This window comes from Eleutherodactylus coqui, chromosome 6 (assembly GCF_035609145.1).
Source record: "Eleutherodactylus coqui strain aEleCoq1 chromosome 6, aEleCoq1.hap1, whole genome shotgun sequence".
Classification (NCBI taxonomy): Eukaryota; Metazoa; Chordata; class Amphibia; order Anura; family Eleutherodactylidae; genus Eleutherodactylus; species Eleutherodactylus coqui.
This window is the reverse complement of record NC_089842.1, coordinates 155,866,403-155,892,717: the sequence shown is the minus strand read 5'-3', so window position 1 is coordinate 155,892,717 and position 26,315 is coordinate 155,866,403. Positions and strand designations below refer to the sequence as shown.

Below are 26,315 nucleotides of genomic sequence, written 5' to 3'. Positions count from 1 at the left end.
TTGGGTTGTACCATTTGAAGGGTTATTTCCATGTAAAAAGGTGTATGCCCAGTCAACTTAGTCAGCTATTCTAACATTGTGGTTCAGTTGTAGCATTATCCACCACGGATAACATCTAAGTTTGACAGGAACACTAGCTGAGCATGCCTTCTGTCACCAGTCACAGAAGTGGAGACTGATGACTCATGCTGCCCAATGTCTAAGGGGAGAGAGGGCTCCCCCCTGTTCCCCGCTGCTACCCCCCGCTCTGCCACGCCTCCCCCCCCCCCCCCCCGAATTTTTTTGCCCGAGTACGGAAGTACTCGAAAATCGCGGTGCTCGATTGAGTAATTACTCGAAACGAGTAGGTTCGCTCATCTCTAATCACTGGCTTTTTGTCCTGAGTAAAGGGGAAGCACTAAGCAAGAAGCTGATAAGAAGCCCGCGATCCAGCAGTGAAGAATTCCTGTGTAAACGCTCTTAGTGATGGCATCAGCGATTGTGCAGTCATTTATAAGACTTTTGGCCCATGCAAAACGGACCATAAGGCTTTCACACGACCGTGGAGGAAAAAAAATAAATTAATAATCGCAGTAGGTCCTATCGTTGGGCGTTCCCTCAGAACGCCTCACCCATTGTTTTCAAGGGGGACAGAAACCCCATCACATGGCGATGTGATGAAAGGATTTCCATTGAAAACAATTTGAAACACTTGCTGATCCGCAGATGCGGCTCTCCTCTGCACCGGAGGATCGTAACTGTACTGGAGTGATGTATTCCCAGGGACAATGGACGCTGGCCCATGTGAAATTAGCCTCATAGAAACAGATGATTTAACAAGAAATACTATGCACCATCGGAGGTTGTTTTCAGCAACCAGGGTTCCAGAATACAAGATGGTGGTTAGGGGGTAAAATTAAGAGTGTGGATCTTTAGGCTCTTTGTTTTGTAAAAAGATGGGAATGTAATAAAAAAAAAAAAAAAAAAAAAAAACTAATTTACAGACCTAGCACTCATTAACATGACGTGCACATCCAAGCAACTACAATGTACTACAATGCTGTAAAGCGAGTTAACATTTGCTACTTCTGAAATAGTAGAGCCAGAGATAAACTGTACAACAGTGACTGATAAAATTTTATTCTAATATTCTGCCCATTGAAAAACATAAAACATGTAAAATATGACAATACTATTGCTTTTTGCCTCTTCCACGTCCTCTTCCTTTTGGTGGTGTCTTTGGAGAACTAGTTGGAGATTTTGGAGGACGCCCTGTACAGAAAGACATTTAAATACAAATGTTAAGCCTAGCAGTACGCCAGCAGATTAGTCACTCCAGCATATAATCTGTAACCTGCGCGTCGTTTTCTACATCTATGGCATTTTGCATTGAAGCTTTAAAACTGAGTTTACCATCTGTAAATGAGGTAGCAGGCACTTCTTTCCTGGCCTCAGAAAGTACCACAGCCTAGCAATCACATAGGAGGGATATTATACAGTATAAGACTCACCTCTGGGAGCCCTCTTCTTCACTTCTCTTGGTTCAGCTTCGTCCTCCTCTTCAGAGGCCTTAGGCAACTTCCTCTAATAAAACAAGACATCAGCTCCATTAATAACTGGAGTTTACCTACAATGCAATAATTGCAAACATATTGGGTAACAAAGCCCCTCCTGATTAAAACCTCACCACACCTCAGAGTACTGATGGGACTAACTGTGGTCTCCAGGACTAAAACACTGTAAGAAACTAGTTTTCCTTGCAGAGTTCCGGCTGGTGTACGCTACCTGGGAAGATGTATGCAAATTATTTTTCTGGCTTCTACAGAAGAATTCTCTCTAGTGTCAACTGTAAGTATCTACCCTGTAAGTCAATGCCTGAACCATTAAGAGGTGGGGCAAAGTAGTGTGAATGGAGTTGAGGAGCAATACCAGACAACCAATGGATAGGTGTGGTGCCGATTCTGGAAGAAAGCAGATTTCTCTCTAATCTTGGACAACCCTTTTAACGAATCTTAACCCCTTGAGTGGCAGGTTTCCTACCACCCTGTCGTGCCCACCAGGGCAGGTTTTTTTAAATGGTCTAATCATTGAATTTCAGCTAGTTTTGCAGTTGCGTCTCAAGAGCCATAACTTTTTCATTTTTCCATTGACATGGCCATATAAGGGCTTGTTTTTTGCGGGACAAGTTGTGATTTTTTAAACAGGGGGGAGGAAAAAAAGAAATAGGGAAAAAAGAAAAAAGGGGCCATGTCATTAAGGGGTTAAATAATGTATTAACTTCCTTCTCTGGGTCATTACGACGCACATGGATACCACATGTGTGATTGTATTTTTGATTTTTTACAAAGTAAAGGGAGACAAGTGTTTTTTTTATTTTTTTTTTTATTTTTTAAAAAAAATTTATTTTTTTTTGTCTTTTTAGGGGACTTCCACAGGGACCCATCAGGACCCCTGATCACATTCCAGGGGTCCGATGGTGACAGCCCTTTACATGCTGCAGTGACAGCCCTTTACATGCTGCAGTCACATAGACTGCAGCATGTAAAGGGTTAACACAGCAGAGATCGGAGGTTTTCTCTGATCTCTGCTGTAAGAGCTAGTACCTAGCTGTCCTCTGACAGCTAACAACCAGCTCTCCCTGCCACAGAGACCATCGGCTTGCTTCTGACAAGCCGATGGTCTCTATGGCAACCTGTAAACAAAGCAGGACATTGCCGACATGTCGGCAATATCTTCTGCTGGTTTTTCAAAGCCCTTGCTTTGATCTCTGAGGGTCTGTGCAGGCAGAGCACACTGTCACAGCTTGTGGCATTGTGCTCTGCAGCTCCCATAGTGATACATAGCCCGGAAATCTTCCGGGCTATGTTGCTATGAGCAGTGGAGCTCGTCACGGAACTTTTCCGGGCGTGCCACTCAAGGGGTTAAATCATAACTCAGGCCATCAGCCTTGACACACCCATCTGGAGACAGCAATATTTAGGAATCTTTGCTCATCAGTACAAAGTAGGGTTCTAGTTGGGCGAGATATCGACTTTTCTAAGGCAACAAGGCCTGCAAGACTAACTACATAAGCAGGATCACCATAAGAACCAATAGCTTTCAAAAAGGTATCTCGCCAAACCAATCAGAACCCTACTCTGCACTGATGAGCTGCAAAAACTCCAATAGCAACTGTAGATGGCAATGCGGCTCTGCTTTGGCGCATATCCTGACTCATGTTTCAAAGCTATATATAGGCGGCACTGGGAGAGATGTTTCCTAAAGTATTGATAACTTTTTATGACCAGTCCTGCCACACAAGGGTACAGAACAGAGTAAAAAAAAAAACTGTAAAAAAGTGGTTAATTTCTGCAGTTTTCAACTTTTAGTTCAATGTTGGATGTAACATTAGCAACATGTAAAATTAGCTTATTTAAAGGAATTCCTTGACAGACCCGAAACGAACACTAAGATGCATATGTTTCTCAGCACACAAATCCTCCTCCTTACTACAGGCTTCCCAGTAATTGTATTATGTATCTATGAAGATGTAGGTCTCAGTCCACACGTCACCGCAGTACCCAAGTACAATGCAAATGAATGTGGGGACCGCGTTCTTGTCCCCGCACCACTTGCTGTTGTACGTATTATTCGGAAGTGGCGCTTTGCACATTAATTATTAGCACGATCAATCATTAGCAGCTACATAATTCATACAGTCCGTACCCTGTGGGCACATTTACAGGTTTGCTCTTCCTTAGCAGTGCTCTTGTCGGACAATTATATGAAATTACACGAGTCTGACAATTGTACTTCACAATGGTATGAAAGCAGCTGTATGGATACAATGCTGATGGGGATAGAAGGTGAGGGGGTGGATAGTGCAATCCATCTCTCATGGAAGGAGCACTGCTTTCAGATTACCATCTAAACCCTGCTGGGCTGAACAGATTGGTTTGATAATTACATACAATAACTGCAATGGGCAGGTAACCCTCAGCTGGCACCGAGCAGCTCCCCCGTGGGAACTCCCATATGCAAACTGCATTGATGGAGTGCATTAGGTCCATCTCTTCTGCCGCTGCACAGGCCTGATTATCGCCAGCTATGACTTCAAGGTTAGCATGTCAGCAGATTTGTGATGCATTAGTCAGGAATACACACAGACACTTCTCATTCTGACCAAAAATACAGAGAGAGGATCTCATTATTGTACTGCTTATGCTGCCGCTATGCACAGGCCAAATGGAAAGACTGGAAATTATAATATTTCTCTGCTTTGCAAGGAGTTTGTACAGAATGTCTCTTACCTGCACAATAAATGCCAGGGAAAGCAGAATGCTTACAAGTGGACAATGCCAATTATTTAGGAGCCCTTACCAAAACATTCTCTTAGTACAGTTACATGATTACTAATCCACCCTGTAATCTTGGCCAATTTTGGAAACCTCTCAGCAGCAATTTGAATCAGCGTAAAGTTTACCTCACCTCTTAATACAGACCGGATGCCATAAAACCGCTCAGAGCCTGAAGTCGGCAGCCGAAGCAACCCTTAGTGACCGGCCTATTTTAGTTCTTAAAATGATTGAGCAAGTTATTCCATTTTTTCATCATTGCGTTCCAAGACTCTAATTTTATGGTAACAACTCTATAAGAGCGTATTTTTTGCAGGTCGAGTTTTAATTTTGGGGTCCAAGTAACTTTTTGGATTGCTGTTTTTTGGGGGGTGGGATGAGCACAAAGACAGCAATCACAGTTTTTATTTAAACTGCTTTTACCATGTAGTATAAACAACATGTTAAATTGATTCTGTGAGGCGGTATGATTACAGTAATCAAAATACTAATGACCACCTGCCCGTGTGAGTGATATGTGACTGAGTTACATGTCACCGTCATATGATCAGTCACCAGGACTATGAGCTCCACCCCTGATCACAAAACAGTGACGTCATCACAGGTCCTAAAACATGCAAAGCCTGACAGCAGCCGTGTGCTTACAGGACCTGTGATGTCACCGTCATGTGATCAGTCACTGGGGCTCTGAGCTCCGCCCCTGATCACATAACAGTGACATCATCACAAGTCCTTCACCACCGTGCACTGAATGGGAGATTACGGGCAGACTACATCCCTCCCCCCCAAACCCCCAGTTGCTATGGATACAGCAGTACTCAGTCTGGCAGTTTGTAGCTAGTTGAGACACAGCAAATGTACATATACATAGCTCGCAGTGCATATTGACCAACATTAAAGCATAGTCCTTTCCCACCATCTTCACAGGATATCATTATATTTCAAGTGCTAATGCCGCAGCCTTCATCTAATCGTGAACCGTTGTCCAGTGTTGAAACAGTCGCTGTCCTGCAACTCAATCTGCCTTTCACTATATTAGATTAGTAAGTGGCGCATTGCACCACCAGAAATGCTGGTATTAGTAAGTTTATATATTTTCACTTTTACTACTCACAATAAAAACACTTAAAAAGAAATGAATATCTATTGTTGCATTACAAGAGCCATGGCATTTGTGTTTTTCTACTGGTGGTTCTGTATAAGGGTTTAAAGGGGTTGTCTCGCGAAAGCAAGTGGGGTTAAGCACTTCTCTATGGCCATATTAATGCACTTTGTAATATACATCGTGCATTAAATATGAGCCATACAGAAGTTATTCACTTACCTTCCCTGCGCTGGCGTCCCCGTCTAACTTCAGCGCCTAATCGTCCGATTAGACACGCTTGCGCAGAAGGGTCTTCTGCCTTCGGGTCTGTCCGGCAGCAGCGGCGTTCTGGCTCCGCCCCCTTCTACGCATCATTGCGTAGTTCCACCCGGTCACGTGTGCCGATTCCAGCCTCCTGATTGGCTGGAATCAGCACACGTAACGGGGCGGAGCTACGCGATGATGCTTAGAAGGGGGCGGAGCCAGAACGCCGCTGCTGCCGGACAGACCCGAAGGCAGAAGACCCTTCTGCGCAAGCGCGTCTAATCGGACGATTAGGCGCTGAAGTTAGACGGGGACGCCAGCGCAGGGAAGGTAAGTGAATAACTTCTGTATGGCTCATATTTAATGCACGATGTATATTACAAAGTGCATTAATATGGCCATACAGAAGTGCTTAACCCCACTGGCTTTCGCGAGACAACCCCTTTAATTTTTTCACGGGAAGTTTTGCAGCTTTTATTTTTACTTTAAGATAAATGTGGCTTTTTAGGTTGAACAAATGATAAACTGCAATTCTAGATTTTTTCAAACTTTGACGTCATTCACTAAGTGCGATCAATTTCTTTTTTATAGTTCGTGTCATTACGAATATAGCACAACCTATTAGATAATTTTAAATCCTGTAAATAACCTGTAGGGGAACATGTAGTTTTTTTTGTCCCAAAAGGGAACTTGAAAATATGATTGTTCGATTGCCAGCAGAACACTGCACTACATGCTACTTATGTAGTACAGTATATGCCTGTCACAGAATACCTATTAGATGCTGCCTCTGGCAGGGCCTACCAGGCTTCAATTTATGGCAGACCTGGAGGGCATTGTTAGGCCTACGGCTGCCATGGCAACTGATCTACACCACACAACTGCATCACAAGGGGGCCAAACAATGACAGATCCAATATAGTCATAGCATATGCTTTGCACACTATCTACGTATAATGAAATGCGAATAATGAATATACATGGAGCAGGATCTGGGTCACTCGACATATATAGATACACAGATATAGTGCTGCAAAGGGTCTTTTGTGGCCGAAATATTCAATATTTACTAACCGGCTTTATTAATGCTATGTCTATATCTGGAGTCTGGACATCCGTGTAAATTACTGGAAAATAAAGTTTATACTTTAATGTACCACATCAAAATTGAGACTGCTGTGGACTTTTTATGTAGATCAGTGATAGGGGGAGCACCCCCTCCCTCAAAAACAACTTAGATGCTGTGGTCAATGGCAACTGTGGCAGCTAAGACGTTAAATGGCCAGGCTTTCTGTGATCTTGGACCATTACAATAGGAGATGACAGCCAAGCACCTGCTCCAGACCGTAAGAAACTCCTGTGCTTCGCTTAGACTAGGCCGCTGCAGAAACACAGCAACCAGCCCTAAGGCCTCTTAGGATCTGTCCATAGTGTGTTTTTATGGCGTTCACTAAAAAGGTTAAAAGCAAAGGCAGACTGATCAGTCTGTTTGTTAGTGAGGGGTGGGGGTTAAGGCCACAAATCTACTAGAAAGTTCAAAATGCTCCTACTGGGAGAACAAAAAGGCCCCTTTCTTTCCCCATAAGACGACCATTTATACTATTCTCAACCTTCAAAATGGCAGCAGTCACATGATTTCTCAGCTGCCCCCGGTTGGATGCTCCTCTGCATAAGCACTGAATAGTAGACAAACACATTCCGTTTCTGTGCTGATCTTTAAATACATTTAAGTAGACAAATACCTACCTTCCGCACCTTTACAGGAACATCTCCATTCTGAGCCACAGAGAAGTCCAGCTTCCCATCGTCCTTGACACCCAGAGATTTTAGACCTCTTAAGAGAATGTCTCTTAACTGCTGATACGGAGGTTTAGCTGCATAACCAAGTTCTGAAATAGCCTCCATATAGTTTGCAATGCCATCTGCAAAAAAAATAAATAAATAAATTGAATGAAACAAGATTAAAAACCTAAAAGTAGCAATAATTCTGTCAAACTATGCAAGAAAATGGACAATGCTTGCTAAACACACACTTTCTATCATGCCACAGCAGTCATACGAAAGCAAGTACATTTTCAATCATGTGTGAAGCCATATGGGGCAAGTTTGCTGCAGATTTAACATATACAGCATTTACAGTAGTAACAAAGTGAGTAAAATTTAAACAAATGTGTAGAAAATCCATGTAGAAATTGACATAAGGGCAGATTTTAAATCCACAGAGTGTCAGTTTACGATGCAGAATTGTAATGCAAGTTTCACCATTTGAAATTGGTGAAAAAAATGCACCATTTGGTAGCTACGTTTTAACTCTTGCGCAATGTCCTTTGACTGCAGTCTTTTCCATCCAGCCCAGATCATCATTAAGACTTCTTCCAGCCATGGATTGTCTCTGCATGTAGCAAGTCCCATGCATAGACAGCCCAGATTAATAAAAAGGGAGATTTGTTGAAAGCAGAGGGAGAATCGCTCATCTGCAACGTGAAGGGAAAGGTGCAGGACAGCTCCTCCTCGATATACTAAAAGCCAATGAGGAAAAAGAAAAAAAAAAAAAAAAAAGAAGTTCCAGAGAACAGCCTGCTTTGGGTCCAAAAAAAAAAAATCCCTTGCTTTGCTGACATGTAGACTAGTAGTGAAGTAGACCGAGGACCGAGTGAAGTAGAGGACAAAATTATTAGCATGGTGCTGCCTGAGGAAGAGGGGTGGGAAGGAGTGATGCAAGCACACAGTGGTCCTGGTCAGGACACATCTTAACAGGCTCATCCAAGTACTGGAGGTGGAGACATGTAGTGGAGAAGCCAATGGCAAACTGATAGAAAGAATAATGCAGCTTTGGACTGGGAAGGGTGTAAGAGGTATAAAGAGGGTCAGGGTCCACTGTGAATGAGATACATGACTGGAGTGTTAAAGCCAAGTCCCAGGGACGGGGCCCTCTGAGGTTGGTGAAAAGAGTAGCCCACCTTCCCCAGGTGAAAAGGCGACAGATGTCCCACTGCACAATCAGTCCTTCTTCCCCCTCCCCAACCACTAGTGGATGGGGAGGGGGAAAAAGCCAAGGAACAAACTATTGGCTTAGTGTTTGCCTCTGAAGAAGCAGCCTTCCCTAATGACATGAGAGAGAAAAGCTAACACATGAAAAACAAAATCAGCAAAAGAAGTGATAGACCTACCTGGCTTCTTCTTCCCAGGAAAACAAGCTTCCATAAGTGCTGGTATTTCATCACAAAGTCTGGAAACAAAGAACATAGTTTCACCAACATGGAAAGGAGTAGGAATAGACAAATTACACTCATTGTCAATACAAATCAAGCACCTAGGAGTTGCTGGAATCGGAATGAAACATTCTCCGTGTGATTGTAACGTTTATATAAGTAAGTGATTACAACAACAGAAGAAAAGGACAATTTACTGCGGAAAACAGACCCCTTGAAGGGAGGCTCTAGTACCCTGTTGTACTGCCTCTAACTTGGATACAAGATGATCTGATACGGGTGGGCATAGAGGTTCTAGTACCCTGTTGGGCTGCCTCTAGCTTGGATACAAGACATGATACGTGTGGACATAGAGGCTCAAGCCCCCCGTTCTTCCATCCAAGCTAGAGGCGGTACAACAGGGTACTAGAGCCTCCATGCCGCCGTATCACATCTTACATCCAAGCTAGAGGCAGCCCAACAGGGCACTAGAGTCTCCATGCCGCCGTGTCACATCTTCCATCAAAGCTAGAGGCGGTACAACAGGGTACTAGAGCCTCTATGCCTGCCTGTATCATCTTCCATCAAAGCTAGAGGCAGTACATGTAATACAGGCAGGCATGGAGGCTCTAGTACCTTGTTGGGTTGCCTCTAGCTTGGATGCAAGATGTGATACAGGCGGGCATGGAGGCATAGAGGTTCTGTACGGTATCCGGCAGCATATCGGTCCACATTTGCTGTAACTAAGCCTCTAAATTGTGCAAACACGTAAGCTGTCGAAGTTAGTGTACCAGATGGTCCGATACATGTTCTATTAGTGAGAAATCTGGCGAATGGGCAGCCACAGACATGTGACAATGTTGTGGGGACATTCCTGTGACAATCCTGTGTGCGGCCGAGCATTATCCTGATGAAAAAAAGCCTCTTGGAAGCCGCTATTAGAGAAAACATGTGGCTGCAGATGTCCTGAACATATCGCTGAGCTGTCATTTTCCCCACTATCACCATTAGGGGTGACAAACTATCACACTAGCTGTGGGGACAGGGTGTTGCTTTACCGCAAAGACAAGATTGAGTCGATCACTGCATGGTCTCCGAAGACGAAACATGTGCAAACTAAACCTGGATTAATTGCTGAATACAACTGTTCCACTTTGCAGCAGTGCAGTTTCGCAGTTCACAACACCAGTCCAAATAGAGGCATGGTGGGTGTCAAAGGCAGTACACGTAAAGGGCACCATGAGAACAAATGTCCTTAAGTCAAGCGCCTGGAAACTGTTCCAACAGACACAGGGGCCTGTAATGATCGTGCCACCTCCTAACAGTCTTGTCAGTTCTTCGATACGACCATCAAGCTTCTCGCATTCAAATAATGCACCCCCATCTAACTCTGTTAAATAGGCAAAATCTCTTATGAATAGGTCAAAGAGGCGTCTAGTGGTCAACAAGCTCTACAGAAGCAGATGGGGGGGTGGCGTGGAGTACACTACACACAAGTAGGCTCTGAGAGCCTTTTTATAGGCCAAGGGGAGAACCACTTTTACAACCTCAGGTGGCAAAACCGTTCACCTGATCACATCACAACTCTAATCATTTGTATATCTGCCTGGGATGTAACTGCAGCAAAATGACAACTCCTTCTAGGTGCTTGATGTTTAACTACACAGATTGCATTAAACTGAACAAAAACTTAAAGCACATTCAGCAATTTGCAGTACACATCAGTAAGCTGCTTGGCATTTTGAGGCTCAGGATATGTGGCCAGTGCAGGCCAGCATGGTTGTAATGCAGCCTCAGCAAGTTATCATTATAGGCGTGTGCTGTCAGTGTGCACTACATGCTCCCAGCTAAGAAAATTGGGACACTTTCCATCTCAACTCTTATGTCTTCTGCTGATCTTAATCAATTGCAGCATTCCTTATATTCTGACTGCCTGTGCCTGGAATCAGAAATGATAAATCTCTTAGTAGATCCAAACTAACCGAATAGGTGAACAATCATACAATCTGTAATTTTTTTTCCAAGACACAGAAACTTACAATTGGAATTGAAGCGCCAGCGCTGTGAAGAGAATTAGCTCCAAACAAGGACAATAGTGAAGATCCCCAGAACAAAGCACCTACCAATTGTCCATTTTTATTCACAGCAAGCACAGTAGGGTCTAAAGGTTTTGGATCAGGAATATAAAAGACTAAGCTTTAAAACACAACAGTGATAGCAGGCTGGTGAAAGTACCTTCTTTTTGAATTGGCAACATATTCTGGATCTGTCAGTTTGTCTTCCCATGGAAGTTTTCCACACAGCCACTGAATCATGCAGAAACCAAGGATTTGTAGGTCTCCTCTTCTTGAAGGGTCTGAAGTCAAAATGTAAGTTCTATGAAACATTTAGTAACAACAACAACAATCAGGAAATATTAAGCTAAATAAAAGGGACTGGACACACACACACACACACTTTTCTTTTATAGATAGACTAGAAATCCTATAATGGTGGTACTTATTAAAAGCTTCATGTCTGCAGAGCAGTGGCCCTGCCCCTCCTGGCTGCACAGTATGGTTATCCTAAACGTGACCAGACCTATACATTTAACCCTTTCCAATCCACTGACTTCTGTGAGTTCTTTTCTGTCTGAAAATCTCTCCTCAGATGGTCATTGGAATTCAGTTCTGACCAGCTTAGATCTACCTGGGTTTGTGCGTGAAGTTCCTAGTCAACTTCTCAGTTTGTGTGCTGCAGTTAAACGTACCCACCACAGAAACGGCCTAGAGGGGGGACACAGACACTCCTATCCCTATTACTACTAATAAACACAGCTCCTGTCACACAGGGGAGAGATCACAGCTCATACTCCTGACTGTATACTTATGGTCTGTAGCTTAAGGGACTATAAATGGCAATGATAAACTGACACCCTCTCCTCCCATCAGGAAGAAATGGTACAGCCTTCAGCTAATGCTGTGTATCATGGGATTGATTGAAAGTGAGAGCAAAGTTTTCACCATCAAGATCGTGCCTGATAAATATGAGACAGGGGCTGCAGGTCATGGAAGTGGTTACAATTCACAGAGGAGCCATCTAGAGTGTTTCAGGCAATCAAGTGAGGGCGACAGGAATGGAAAAAAAAAATGTTTTTTTGCTGGAGTGGCCCTTTAAAAGGGAGTTAATCCCATTGTTAGGGATGAAACAATAGAAGGGATAAAAGATTCTCCCCTAAAACTATCAAGAACATGCATGCAAATGATGTTTGGGATGAGGGGTGTACAACTTGCATTTTACTGCAAGGCTGTAATACATTTGAGCTCGCATAATTCCGCATGTGAATTGTTTGGGTGGTGTTTTTCTTCAGGCAGATAATGCCCAGAAAAATAAACTATTTTCTTCATCTGTCTGGAGAATCTAATTTCTAAGAATTCAAGGGATGTCACATACAAGTACGGTGCCAACGAAATTTGCATACTGCATGTAGGAGGCCTAGCAAGTTGTTTGGACAGAAATACAAATTACTTCTCCAATAACAGCACCTCCTTAGTACAGTAAATGAACAGCTGAGCCAAACACTTCAATATGATGTTTGTGAGGAACCAGTTGCAGACTTATTAAGTTAAAAAGGAAAAAAAGTGTCACTTGCTCAATATTTGGTATCCTAACTTTAAAAGCTCTTTTAAACACTATTCAGGAACCAAAAATACTGTGTAATATGCTGGCGGCTGGAATTAATCCAGAAATTAGGAAAGTAGTATGGATTTAAAACTTATGTACAAAAGGAAAAATAAAAAAAGTTAAAGAGCTAGTTTTAGTTTCCAGTTTTAGTTTCCTAGTTTTGTCACATGCACAGACCCCGTACTGCATTAAGACTAGGAGTCTGGATTATGGAACTAAAGGCAATGTGTGCGCCATATGGTGCCTCCATGAAGCCCCCTATTCTACTAATCCTTACTTTACACAGGAGTAAAGACTACACGTTCAAAGATCTATAGCCCAAAATGAATACAATACACTTACTAACTCCTAAGTGAGCATCAATACTTGTAAACTCTATAGTGCCATTATGACATTTCTTGGGATCTTCTTTATATTCCTTGTGTACACCTTCTGGACAGTATCTGTAGGCCAAACCGTAATCCACCAAGAAAACCTGAAAAAAAGAAAGTAATGTTACTGCAATACAGACTGAGGAGTGTCTTTCAGAGGACATCCTATTATAATGGAAGGCATCATAACGATCAGCTGATTAACGCAGGTCAGTTTGTCTGAATCCCCTGGCAATAAAGAAGTCTTCGGTATTCAAGAGATTTCCCAAGCAAGAATTCTGCATTTGGTATTCCACAGTGGCCATGTAATATATGGTCATGAAAAGTCCACCAGAGTAGCAGCCGCTCTTTCCAGCAGCACTTCACTCTGAACAGACAACGCCCATATGCCCCATTAGGGCATATGTAAAAGGGGTTGTCCTGCCTGTTGACATAACTGCTTTGAAGTGATGGCACATCAAAAGTGAACATTTGCTTTAAATTATCCCAATACGACAACCTCCTTATATACTAGGAATCTGCACTAAGCAGCTGACAGATGTCATTTACAGGATCACTTGAACGTGGTAATATACAGGGGGGGGTTTTCTGGGACTAATGGTATTTATGATCTATCCTCCTGATAGACTACCTCTTTGATCTAACATTGATGGCCTAAGTCCTTCTGCCCCCACAATCAGTTGTTTGAAGGGGGAAAGAGCTGCTGCAGCTTATCTAGCTTGTACGAACACATCCATTAGTCAAGCAAGTGGTACGAACAGTTCAGTCCCATTACATTGAATGAACTGAGCTGCAATACAAAGCAACACTTGTACTAAATATATGGTATACAGTGAAGAGGCTGCTGCACTTGCCCAAACACCGCAATCTCTTCAAATGGCTGAAAGTCATCAATATATTAGTCCCACAAAACCCCTTTAATTGAGGTTACCTAAAGCAATGCCTGGAAAATGGTAGCAAACTAAAGGCCCATTTAGACAACAATTATCGCTCAAAAGCAGTCTTTTGAGCGATAATGGTTGTGTCTAACTGCACCGATATCATGCAGTTTTCGTTAACCAGTCGCTGATCGTTCTCTTTCAGCGTGCTGAAAGACATCGATCAGCCTTATCAGGAGTTTACAGTGGGATACAGCTGATATTGTTTCAGCTGTATCCTGCTCAGTGAACACAGCCGGGGTATAATGAATACAGCACTCCAGCTATGTTCTGCATACCCTGCTCGGAGCGCTGAGCTGTATTACAGCTGAGCGCTCCGAGAAGAGAACAGCTGGATGCAGAAGACAAGCGGCACCGCTTGTTTTCTGCATATCCCACTCGGAGCGCAAAGTGTTTGCTCAAAACTGTCAAACTGCCGTTTGAGAGATCACCTTGCCCTCTAAATGCACACAACGATTACACTGGCCAACAAAATTGTAAAAAATGTTTGGTGCCAGAAATGTTACAACTGATTAAATGTATATTTGGCCCATTATTTACGAATATGCAAACAGTTTCTCTCCATCAGCTATAGTTTTGGCGAATTCACATGGCCAGCCACGCCGTGTCACATCACCAATCTTATTAGTACATTTAGTTTGTCACAACCAGTAGGGAGGAACGGTTGTGTACATTTGTCGCCCAAGGTGTTGTGGGGTTTTATAGCTATACAATCGTTGTGTTCAGGAGTGTACCTAAAGGCTCAGGGGCCCGGGTGCAAAAGTTCAGCTTGGGCCCACCCCTCCTTCCTAAATCATGCTGCATACAGCTGCAAAACAATAAATTGTTACATAGTCTACTTTGTTTTGTTCCTTGCATCACAATATTGTAGAAAGTAACACTAATTTGTACGGCATTTGTTTAATTATATCGATCATATGTGTAATATGGAATAGGGTAATAAAATTCAGTAGGTGCCTATATCACAGAAACTAGAGCTGATAGGGGAAAATGGATGGCATATTTAAAATCAGCACACAAAATATACCTTAGATCCGCTATCAAACGCTCTGCACCAAAATATGTGTTGGCCAGTGTTATCGCTCAAAAGATGTCTAAACCAGGCTTAACTGTAACAGCCATCAATATTAGATCAGTAGGGTGTTCCAATTGTCAGAATGAGAAATGGTGCTCCAGCAAGCAGTCCATTCCCTTCCCAGTTTACTGCTCAGTCCCACTCACTTGTTTGGGACAGAGTTGAAGTGAGCTGCACTACCAGGCACAGACACTACTAAAACTATGGAGCTGTTCTAAGGAGAGGCCATCCTATTAATCTTTACACCCTTAAGACACACACACACACACACACACACTTTTACAACATACCTGATCTGGATGCTTATGATGTAGGAGAAGATTGGAAGCTTTGATATCTCCATGTACGTATTCATGCTCATGTGCATACTCCAGGATATCAATCTAAAAAAAAAAACATGAACTTAAACTACAGGTCAGTGTAAAATTAAATAAATACACAAAAAACTATTTTGCAATGTAAAGTGATGGCTGCAGTCAATCACGTGACTAAAGCAGCTTCAGGCACAAGAGTGAAGGGATATTTAAAAAGATTCCCCGACCTTCCTCCCCCCTCCTTTCATTTATACCTTAATCTGCTGGATTGTTAGAATTTGAACAATTGTCATTCAGTATAAATATGGCCAACAAGTGAACGATAATTACTCAAATTCAAGCGTGAAAATAAATCGCTGGCTCGTTCACTAATTGCTTAAATGTCGATCATTCAGTCGTTCCCATTCAAAGGCAGTGAACTGAACTAATGAGCGATCTTGTAACAAAAGAAAAAAAAAAACAAGCAAACTGACTTTGTTTAGGCGAACGATTTCAGTTACATATAAAAGTCTGTAAGAAACAGTCCTTACTAGTCTCAGTCCTAATTGCAGCACGGTTTTGTGTGCGAACCTCCTGGAACTCTCTTCAAATATTTTCTGCAGGTCCTTCCCAAAACGATCCATGACCATAAACCTGTAACTGGAGCCAGATGAAAGAATTAGCATTCCAAATTGATTAACTTTAGTACCTACATAATAGCCAAAGCAGCTCAGGCATTCACCTCCAGAGGGAAATGCATTACACTACAGCTCACGATATGCATCAGAAATAATCTTTGCTTTTCCTAAGCTACTAAGAGGTACAGCCTAGATCTTAAATATCATTACAGCTACTGCTGTACAGTGCTGAAAGAAAGCTTACACACAGATCAGAGAATTTATCAATTGCTTAACCCTTTAAGGGCCAGGCACTTTTTAGGCATTTTACCCATGTGGTGGTTTTACTGTTCTATTTTTTTCTTCAGCCACCCAAATTATTTTTTCTGTATTTTTCGTATCAGTCACTAACAGTTTGGGTCTGCTAAGACTCTGCAGTTCTGTTTTTAGAGAGGGCACCCGATAGTCATGTGATCGCTGGGTCGCATTGTGAAAGTAGTACATAGCGCTCATTGAGAGCCATGTAGCCTGGGAAGGAGAAAGCAAAAGTTAAAAACTGCTTCCTCCTCCTCCTTTGAGTCCTCGGCTGCGTCCGACAGCTGGGGACCCAACCTGCTCTTGCTTAACTGCAGTAGCAGAGACTTTAATTCTTGTGCCGTACTACTGCTATTGGCCGGATTTAAGGCCAGGATCAAGTGTTGTATATTTATCATGCTGTTCTTAAAGCGTTAAAGTTACATTTCACTGGAGAATAAGCAGAAGTAGTAATAGCTTGTGCCATACGTACTCATTTTGTGCGCACGCAAAAACCGCAGAGAATAAAGCCAGTTGACGTCAAGTTTTTGTGCACAAAAGAGCATTTTGCATGCGCAATTGCATCACGCAAATGAAACATGGTACGCTTTATTTTCTTGCACATTTGCCAGGAAATGCATTTAGCCGTTTCAGTGGCTGAGAACACTACTGCGTGTACAAGTAGTACATTTAAAAAATGCTGTTGCACACGGAAATACACAAATCCCATAATTCCCCAGAGCCATGAGCCCTGGCTAGTTATTTTGAGATATTGTGATGGTGAAGGTGTGTTCTGCATGTGTACAGCCACCTAAAAATCACCTCTGTGGTGTTCACTACAGTATTTTTTCTCCATAACAATATGAATAACGGCAAACCTGCACCAATTGCCCGGATTTCGGTACAAATTTGTTGCCTACTTTCCTATGTACTATGCAAAACAAAAACACAGAACACTTAGGGCTAATGCCCACAGCTATTAGGTTCTATTAAAACTAATAGCTCAATTTTCACTCTGCGGAATTCCATTGCGAAATTCTGCAGCGTGAAATAACCCACGGCATGTCCTATTTGCCACGGGAGTACGCATGGCCAACTTTCATTGTAGTCAATGGAAGCCGTCTGTCACACTATACTTCCACTGTAGCACAGCGAAGTATAGCGTGAATACGCCCCTCTGCTGGCATGTCATGCACTGTACTGCGCATGGGCGCCGGCACATCTGCACAGCGATCCGGAGGCAAGTATGGGGTCTTCGCAGCAGCGCCGTGATTGACTCTGCTGCGGTGTTCTGCTTGTGGAGCCAGTCACGGCCGTGGACATGAGCCCTTATGAAAATTGTATTTACTAGATTCACTGCTAATCCAAAGCAAAAATCTGTAGTAATTGGATTTTGTTACAGATTGTGACTTGCCTATTGATCTAAATAGGAAAAATCTACAACAGACGTTCACAATCAGTTTTTAAAAACCCCAAGTCTCAGGTCAATTTCCATGCAGTTTTCCAGTACGTGTGGATGGGATTTATTCAAGTCTCAACCACATGGCTGGTACTATAAACCGCTGCAAACGTTCTGTGCAAAACTCCTAAGCATTTCTGCTATTTGTAGATATACCCTCAGCGTTAAGTCTCTAACTATACAAAGCACCTTCAAAGCTTCAGTTTAACCAACCAGCAAGGCTAAATGACTGTTAATTGCTTTTAGTCAAATATTGTCAATTTATCCGTTAAGGACCCTTTTACACAGGCTGATCATCGTTTAGATTTTTGCTGAATCGCGGGAATCTGAACAATCCTTCAGTATAAATGCAGGCAGTAACTGAACGACAAATGGGAATACATTTGCCATTGTTTCTGCAGGCATTACAGAATAAAAGTCAGATGATGATCGGCCCATTTAAATAGGCTGTTCATCTATGAAGCTTGGTCTGTTTGCAGTGAATGGAGTCCTGCAAATGGGAGCAATCTCTGTCGGGCTCCGCCCCCATTCCCTCAGCGATCCTTGCTACTGTGTAAAAGCTCAGGAGTGATCATCGCTAAGACGACTTTTGGGCTCTAAAGTGCCCAAAGACTAACCTGTGTAAAAGAGACCCAAATCAACTATTCTTTGCTGCACACCCATTACCTTTTTCCATTTTTGTCATGCAGACCAGATCCCCAATATCTGGGCACACCAAGGTATTTTAATTTATGACTGCTGGTCCATTTTTGAACTAGAAAGAAGAAAAATGTTATGCTCATATTCTGTTGTAGCAAAGAATGTGATTACGTAGGATAAAAATAATTAGTATTAACACCACTTACTCATTTCAGGCTTTGCAGCTCGCATGTAGAATTTTAGTTCAGAGAAGAGAGGTCCATTTTCACTTGGTTCCTTCATTTAAAAAAAATTAATAAGTATATTTGTTAAGTAAGGCTTAATGTAATTTAGACTTCTGTATCATACTATTCCATTCTTCCACCAGAATCACACAGAACAATTTCCTACTACTGTCCATGTTCGCTGTCATATGGAGTAGCAGATAGTCTGTTGCTGGAAACCTGTCGTCTCATAAAGGGGCATCATGTAAATTGATGGCATATTTCTAGAATATGCCATCACTTTGTAAGTTGAGGGTGCCCAAAATGTGTGACCTCTACCAATGCCAAGAATGAAGAAGGCACAGTGCTGCATTCCCTTCATTGGAATTTCCCTGAGCAGTGACACTCTGGTTACCTGCTGTGGAGGACTACTAGTACAGCTTTATTCAACTGATCAGGCCTGCACCCCAGGTCTCCGCAAAGCCAAGTGCACTGCTATGAAGGGAAATGCAGAGCATACCCATTAAATTGAACCAAGCTGTTACACAGCTCTTTTGCACAGCAGCTAGCTGGGGCCACATGCTGCAGGGAAAGACTGAAGGGGCTGCAGCACTTTGACCCCTTCATTCTTCGGGCTGGTGGAGTCCCCAAAGGCTGGACTGCTTCCAATATGGCATGAATTATCAGATGGGAAGACCTGTTTTAATGGACATCCCACAGAACCAATCCTTCTCAGACCTCAGGAAGGAAAGGTAGATAGTTAACCTACCCACAAATACATCTTGTTAGATCCTATGCCTCTAAGCATGCTTTCACATAGGCGGAAGAAAAATGGCATGTTTTGTGAAACCCATGCTTTTCAACGGTTTCCTTCAAAGTTTTCACTGATGCTCTGTTGTGAGGGGAGAAAAAAAATTGCAGCATGCTCTTTTTGCGATGTCCTTTTTTAATTTTTTATCATCTCCCATGTATCCCTATGGAGCCCCTTTGTTTATTTCATCACACAAACTTGCGATTTTCATGCGATGTGATTTTAACATTAGAAACTCCTATTGACTTTCAAAATCAAAAAATTTTTTTTAAAAATCACGTGATTTTATTACGGGCGGCAGCGATGTAAGATTATTCTCAAAGAAAAGATTTGCTGATGCAACAAAATCGCGGGTACAGTACCGCGATATCACAGAGATTAGGTAGCGGTGATATCGCTGTCAACCGTGTGAAAGAGGCCCAAGGTGTATGGCCAAAATAAATAGGAATGAGGTCACTTCACACCCAAATAAAAATAAATAAAATTTACCTAGTAGTAATAATAATAAATAATAATAATAATCAACTTTATTTGTATAGCGCCAACATATTCCGCAGCGCTTAGTAGTTATGGAATGTGTCAGCAAGCTAAACTGGATTCACCCAACGCCACATTTCTGCAGGGTTGAAAGCAAACTATTGAGGACATTTTTTTTTAAATGTTTAAGATCCCTCAGGAAATAAGTGCAGACTTACCACTTTAACGACATAGGGAGCATCAGGTCCTACTGTTTTGGAAGTGGATTCATCCGCTAGTGTACAAAAGGAAAAGATATTGAACCTTACAGGTAGCATTGCATTTTAAGATTACTGGTATTACAAATTACAGCCAATCTACTGTTTTTGGGAGCACCTAAGTATACTCCAATAGCAAACAATTTGGATTTCAACATGTCGAATCCAAATGCTGCCCGTTACCCCAGCACACGACACAATTTGGTTGCAATCACTGGGTGAGTGTCACACGCGAGTTCTGTCCAATTATGAAATGGATGGAATACATGTGTTAAAGGAATCTACCAATTTCTATCTAGTTATGAGCATTTTTTCTCTGACCTAAGGGCGCTTTCACACGGCTTAAGGCCTCATGTCCACAGGGAAAATCAGATCTGCTGCGGATTTGTAACGCGGATTTGGGCTGCGGATGCAGTGCGGATGCACTGTAATTGTCTTTTCTTTTTGATGCGGGAGATCAATTGAGCTATGTGCTCTGAGCTCCCGCATGCGTGATCCGCACTAAAATGGAGCATGGCCATTTTTTTTCATGCTCCAGAAAATTTTTAATTACCATCCGCGGGTATTTATCTACCTGCGGGTGGTCAATGCATTCCTATGGGGCGCGGATCCGCGTGCAGGAAAAACGCTGCAGATTTTAATTCTTACTTTCCCTGTGGACATGAGGCCTTAGGCATTTTTACATGCGCCCACCAGCGCATACATGCCAAGGCCACAATGCCATTGGGTGGAGAGAGACAGCTTAGGTCTGCTAAACTGTTCTCCCCCTTCCCTCTCCCTCGCCTCTGGCTGTTAGCAATGGGAGTGGCCAGGAGCTTAACTCCTGGCCCTTGTCCGCAGCCAGCAATGGGAGGAGCAGAGCATAGCTCTGCCTCCATCTCGCCCCCTCCCATTGCAAACAGCCGGAGGGGAGGAGAGAAGGGGGAGGGAGTTTAGCAGTTACGCAGCTAAACTCCCTCCCACCTCCCTTCTCCGCCCGCTGTCATTGGCTCCCATAGGAGTCTATGCAGCGGCCGACGTATTTCAGTGCCAGGACTATCTTTGCTGCCCGGCGCTATATTGGCCCTGAGCCCTTTTACACTGCGGGAATACATCTGTGTGATCTGATGCACTGGAATCCAATGTATCAGATGGTAGCGTATATTGGCAGACCGTGAAAACGGCGGCCGATATACGCGCGTGTGAATAAGCCCTAAGGTTCAGGATAGAAAAATCACTGTATTTTTGGGCGATTCTCACTTAACCCCTTAAGGACCAGGCTGTTTTGTACCTTAAGGACAAGAAACCTTAGGGATCTTACCCATATGGTTGCTTTACTGCCCTTTTTCTTCCTTTAACCACCAAAAGTATTTTTTGCAGTTTTTTTTTCCGTGACATATAGGGCTATTTTAATATTTTTTTCACTGACTTTGTTTTTTAGTTTTATGGGGGGGGGGGAATAGAGAGAAAGTCTAAAGTGTATTTTTTAAACTTTTATAGTTTTTTTTTTAATTAGTATATTTACACTAAAATAAAGTAGGGGAACAGGTTCCTCATTTTGTTTCGGGTGTTTTGATACATAATATGTATAGTTTTGAATTACAGGGCGCATATAGCGAAGGTTTTGGTTGGTTTTGGGCTATTTTCTTTCTTATGTATAAATTGTTGTTTTATTCTGTCATTTTGTTTTACTTACGTATGTAATTATTCTTTTTACTATCCATCTCCCCCATGATGTCATATAAGACCTCTGGGGGACATTCACATTCTTTTATTATTTGACATTTTTCCACTGTAGCTGAGGCATCTATAGGAGTCCCAGTTACAGGATAAAACATCCTCATGCAGTGACAATAGTCACTGGCAGAGCTGGTCAGGTCCTGCTGGGACCTTGAAGCTCTGCTGTGCCAGAGGCCATCCGGCAGTCACGGACTGCTGGTTCGCATAGTGGAAGAACTAGTAATTCATTTAGTAACCTGTGGTACGCATCACCCTTTGAGTTGATATCGCGGGACTAGATGAATCATGCGCATGTGCAGACAGTTATTGGCTTGTGTGACATACTCCTGTAGCATTACTACAGAGGCTCACTGTGCCATGGAAACTAACCACGCAAGAGCTGTAAAGATGCCCGACGGCCATGTCACAATTCCTGTTTAGCATTGGATAGCGCCGGATTTTGGAAGCCCTGCACATGCGCAGCACAGATGAGACTCTCTGCAATAGGACTCTGACGCAGGAGCACTGGCTAAGTGAGACTCCAATCTGCTAGTTAACCGCATATGCACATACAACATGGTTGGCATTCTTTGGTGATCAGATATCTAGGTATGTTGGGTACACATAGTGTTAACAATGTGTGTGAAACCATCATTATTCACAGCTGATGCTTGTGGGAGTTGCATTGTGAATGCTCAGCTGCTAACTATTGTGATAATGTGTACTTTTACTATTTACGTGTGTCATGTCTGTATGTTAGGCTGAGCTTGTATAGTTGTGGGTCGAAACGTCGCCAACCTTTTTATTATGGAGGAATAAACTTTTTACATCGGATGCACAGAAGAAATTGCATATACATAGATGTGATGCACTATAATGCAAGCATGCACCGTAATTGCAGTTAGAGTGAGAAATAGATCCGATTTTCTCAGACCTACAATCATACTCCGCCGTGTGAATGCACTCAGACCGATAATCTTACCAAGGTAAAGACGTCCAAATCCACCCTGGCCAATAGGGAGTCCCAACTTCCACTGCTTCTTTGAAGAATCTGTGAGCACTTCTCCTTGTGGGAACTCTTCCGCCAACTTGCGCTTAGCTGGGGCTTTCCTGGCAGCTGGTGCTGCCCCACCTTTCTTAGGAGGCATAGTATTTAAGCTGTAAAATAATTTAGAGGGTTTCTTAACCGAACATACAGATACTTTGCTAAGAGAAATGTTGCACATACCAACTTTACATAGGCCGACACAGACTAAGGGGGAAGCAATGAACGATTGTTAGTCCCACACGCACTTTCAACAACCATGCAAGCACATGCCGTCTACAGCGGAAGATGTGCTGCAGGGGGCGAGGAAAACAGGACTGCTTTGGTCACAGCACAGGTCGCGCAGCCAAAGATCAGTGTAGCCGTGCGATCTCGAGAACTAGCAGTCATGAATGCAGTCTTGCTACCAGTTAGAAGCCTGTCCTACAGCCCGATACGGTCCAATCACCACTAGCATGGACATTCCGGGCAGGTGATACCAGGTTCACAGTTTTTTTTTTGGTTTCAGAAGAACGGCAAGAGACAGGTCCCCTTTAAGAAAAGCGCATTTACAGAACCACAAGTTATCCACCATTAATAGGCTAGGGGATAACTTGCTGATTAGTGGGGATGGAGGGGGCGGGGGCTTGGTCACACTGCCGAGACCCCCACCCATTTCGAGAACGGGGGGACCCATTTCCTCCTATTCTCTTCACTACGAGGATGCATCTGAAAGCCCCCAGGTCTGCCATGGCAGATTGCCTGTCAGATCACGGTATAATGTAATACTATGGCATTACATCATACTGCAGGAGCGATCAAACCATAGCAAGTTCTTGCCCCCTAGCGGGACAAAAAAAATAAAAAAAGGTTTAAAAAAAATTACAAAAAACTAAGGTAATATGTAAAAAAAAAAACGTTTGCCATATTTAACCTAAAACTGCATCTATAGAAGTCCGATCTATCAAATTAACACATTATTTACTCGTATGGTGAATGTTGGCAGAAGAAAAAAAAAAACAAACAGAATAGTTCTTTTTTTGGTCACCCAGTCTCCAAGAAAAGAAAAAAAAATACAAAAAGAAAGGCGATTAAAAACGTATTTACTCCAAAATGGTACCAAGAGAAACGACATCTCGTCCCGCAAAAAATGACCATTTGCACAAATACGTCAACAGAAAAATAAGAGTTATGGCCGTCAGATGATGCGGAAAAGGATTTTAAAAAATAAAGTTTGGGGGGGAAAAAAAGGTAGCACAGCAGATAAAAAGAGCTACATAAATGTTGTATTGTAATCGTACTGATCCATAGAATAACGTTAGGTCATTTTTGCTGCAGCGTGAGCAGCATAGAAAGCCCCACCCCACCCCACCCCTTCGCCATCAGAAGGTGGAATCTCTTTATTTTCCCATTTCACTCCACGTAGTATTTCCTAAAAGTTGCTCAGTCCACGGGACGGGTACGCACGCTGCGCCTGTACAGGTTTTATTCTGAAACATTGCCTAGTTTCAGAACACTTTGAAGCTTGACTCAAAAGGGCGCTGAGTCATAGTGGTGGTGCCGCCTCTCCATGCCCACATCCTCTGCAGCTTCCAGCTCTCACTTTCTGCTCATGTAATAAGAGATGTCAGTCTACATGGTGCGAGGACAGACGGTAAAAAGGAATACCAGCAAGTAGTGCCACCTCCAAAAGTCACAAGTCCTATATAGTCAAAATTAACGCATTGGTTGCCACCCTTAAGACATAATTATTATTTATTAAATTCTCAGTAAAGAAAAAAAAAAAGACTAAACAAGAGAACCCACGCACAAGATGCAAGGGAAACGGCGAGCGGATTAATGCATCCAGTGAGCCTAAGGCCTCATGTCCACGGGGAAAATCAGGCCCGCCGCGGATTCTTCATGTAGAATCCGCAGCGGGTCCCTCCTGCCCTGCGGACATGAAGCCTAAAAATCTGAATAAACTCACCTGCTCTGGACGATGCGGATCTTCCTTCCTTCGCGGCCGGATCTTCTTTCTTCGTCCCGGCGGATGTGCTCGGTACGCCGGTAGTGTGCTGCGCGCATGCGCCAAGCCGAAGACAGAAGATCCGGCTGCGAAGAAGGGAAGAACCGCATCGTCCGGAGCAGGTGAGTTTAATTCTGGTACGGGTCTCCCGGGGATCCGGACGGCTTCCATAGAAAATGGAGAATGTCCTTTTTTTCCCCCGCACGCGGATCCGCGCCTGATGGGAAAATGACATCTGCAGGTATTTAACTACCTGTGGGTGTCCAATGCATCCCTATGGGGCGCGGATCCGCGTGCGGGAGAAACGCTGCGGATTTAAAGCCCGTGGACATGAGGCCTTAGGGGGTTTCCAAGCAAATCCTACTGATGCCCTACCCTTTGGATGCCTCATTAGTACTTGATCAGCTGGAGTCTACACTCGTGATCTCAGCTGATCAGGCAGCCACTGTCCGCACTACAGCACACAGGTACAGAGAGGAAGCAGATAGCGCTGACCCCTGTGTAGTGGTTGGCGCTGGTAATTGCAGGCACAGCTTACAATCAATGACAGCTGCAATTACTCCAGCTGATCAATATTGATGACTTGAGGATCGCTCATCAGGAGTAATAGCCCGGAAAACCCCTTTAACAAGATGAACCTGTTTATAGTTCTAATAATATAAGCTGACTGTCTCAATAAACTGCAGACTGCCAGACCCTATAATATAATGGCCTACACTAAAATATACAAACTAAGGCCAGTCTCACACGATCAGATTTCCATTGCGGGATCCGCAGCAAATGACATGCATTGAAAAGTCATGTAATTTTGCTTTAGCCTTCACACTTGCGGAAATGAGTTGTGATTTCCGTTAGCGGGCGGGGTGTAAATCGCAGCATGCTCTATTTTGCTGCGGATGGCCTCCATTGAAGTCAACGGGGGCTGTCTGCCCTGCAGCATGTCCGCAACTGACATTCTAGATAGGCGATAACGTGGGGACCTGTTGCCTAGCGACATTTCGGGAAATTAAAATATTTTTAAAAAACCCTAAAAATCTGCACTGTGCACGACCGACCGCGGTGCAGGGAGAGAAGGTACGCGGGGTCACAGGCGGATCTCGCAGATTCTCCACTGCGGAAAACCTACGGCACAACCGCTCCGTGTAAACATACCCTTAAAGGGGCACAACCAGGGGGTACATGTTCTTTATACGGACCATTACGGCTTTAGGTGGCGGACCTACCTCTACCTACCTCTCTATGCTGACAGGTTCCCTTTAAAGAAAAAAATAAGCTTGAAGATTTACTTCCTGCAGCGACAGTGAAGCTCTAGGAGGTCATTGTACGGCCATTGGGGTCACTGATAGACGAGGAGACGTTACAAGCAGGCGGATCAGGAGAAGAGGAAGCAGCTGCTTATATGGGATTGCTCTGAAGCAGAGAGCCCCACTATACAGACAGCCGGCACCATAACACGGCCCTCCTCCCAGAGGCCCCCGTGTCCCGAGGGCATACAGTCCGTACACCGCCTATAACATAAGCCTCCCCTATACAGCCGGCAGCCCGGCGTTACCTCACAGCCGCTCACTTCTCCTGCGCGGGAAACTCAAGTCCGCCGCAGCTCAGCTTCCTAGTCGTCGCCGCTGTTTACCGACGG

General features: G+C 43.4%; 1 protein-coding gene across 3 annotated transcripts; it reads right to left on the bottom strand.

Annotated features, from left to right (window-relative positions):
- Positions 1 to 1,103: 1,103 nt before the first annotated feature.
- VRK1 (VRK serine/threonine kinase 1) lies at positions 1,104 to 26,315 on the bottom strand. Of its 3 annotated transcripts, none has more exons than XM_066608048.1 (13): positions 26,232 to 26,315; positions 22,630 to 22,805; positions 19,911 to 19,966; positions 18,408 to 18,477; positions 18,229 to 18,316; positions 15,744 to 15,852; positions 15,190 to 15,282; positions 12,858 to 12,990; positions 11,088 to 11,208; positions 8,832 to 8,890; positions 7,408 to 7,583; positions 1,491 to 1,563; positions 1,104 to 1,251 (listed from the first exon to the last, which is right to left on the bottom strand). In XM_066608048.1, the coding sequence occupies exons 2-13, from the start codon at positions 22,793 to 22,795 to the stop codon at positions 1,172 to 1,174; spliced, it is 1,224 nt and encodes a 407-aa protein (XP_066464145.1). In that variant the 5' UTR covers positions 22,796 to 22,805; positions 26,232 to 26,315; the 3' UTR covers positions 1,104 to 1,171. The 3 variants fall into 3 exon arrangements, with proteins under 3 accessions (XP_066464145.1, XP_066464147.1, XP_066464146.1); XM_066608050.1 differs by having other exon boundaries at positions 26,247 to 26,265; XM_066608049.1 differs by lacking the exon at positions 26,232 to 26,315 and adding an exon at positions 25,913 to 26,194.

Coding starts and splice junctions, on each gene's coding strand:
- VRK1 (XM_066608048.1), bottom strand. CDS start 22,795: ATGCCTCCTAAGAAAGGTGGGGCAGCACCAGCTGCCAGGAAAGCCCCA. Junction 15,853..18,228: donor CATGACAAAAATGGAAAAAG/GTAATGGGTGTG, acceptor ATCTGGCTCCAG/TTACAGGTTTATGGTCATGG. Junction 1,252..1,490: donor GAAGAAGAGGGCTCCCAGAG/GTGAGTCTTATA, acceptor CTTTCTGTACAG/GGCGTCCTCCAAAATCTCCA.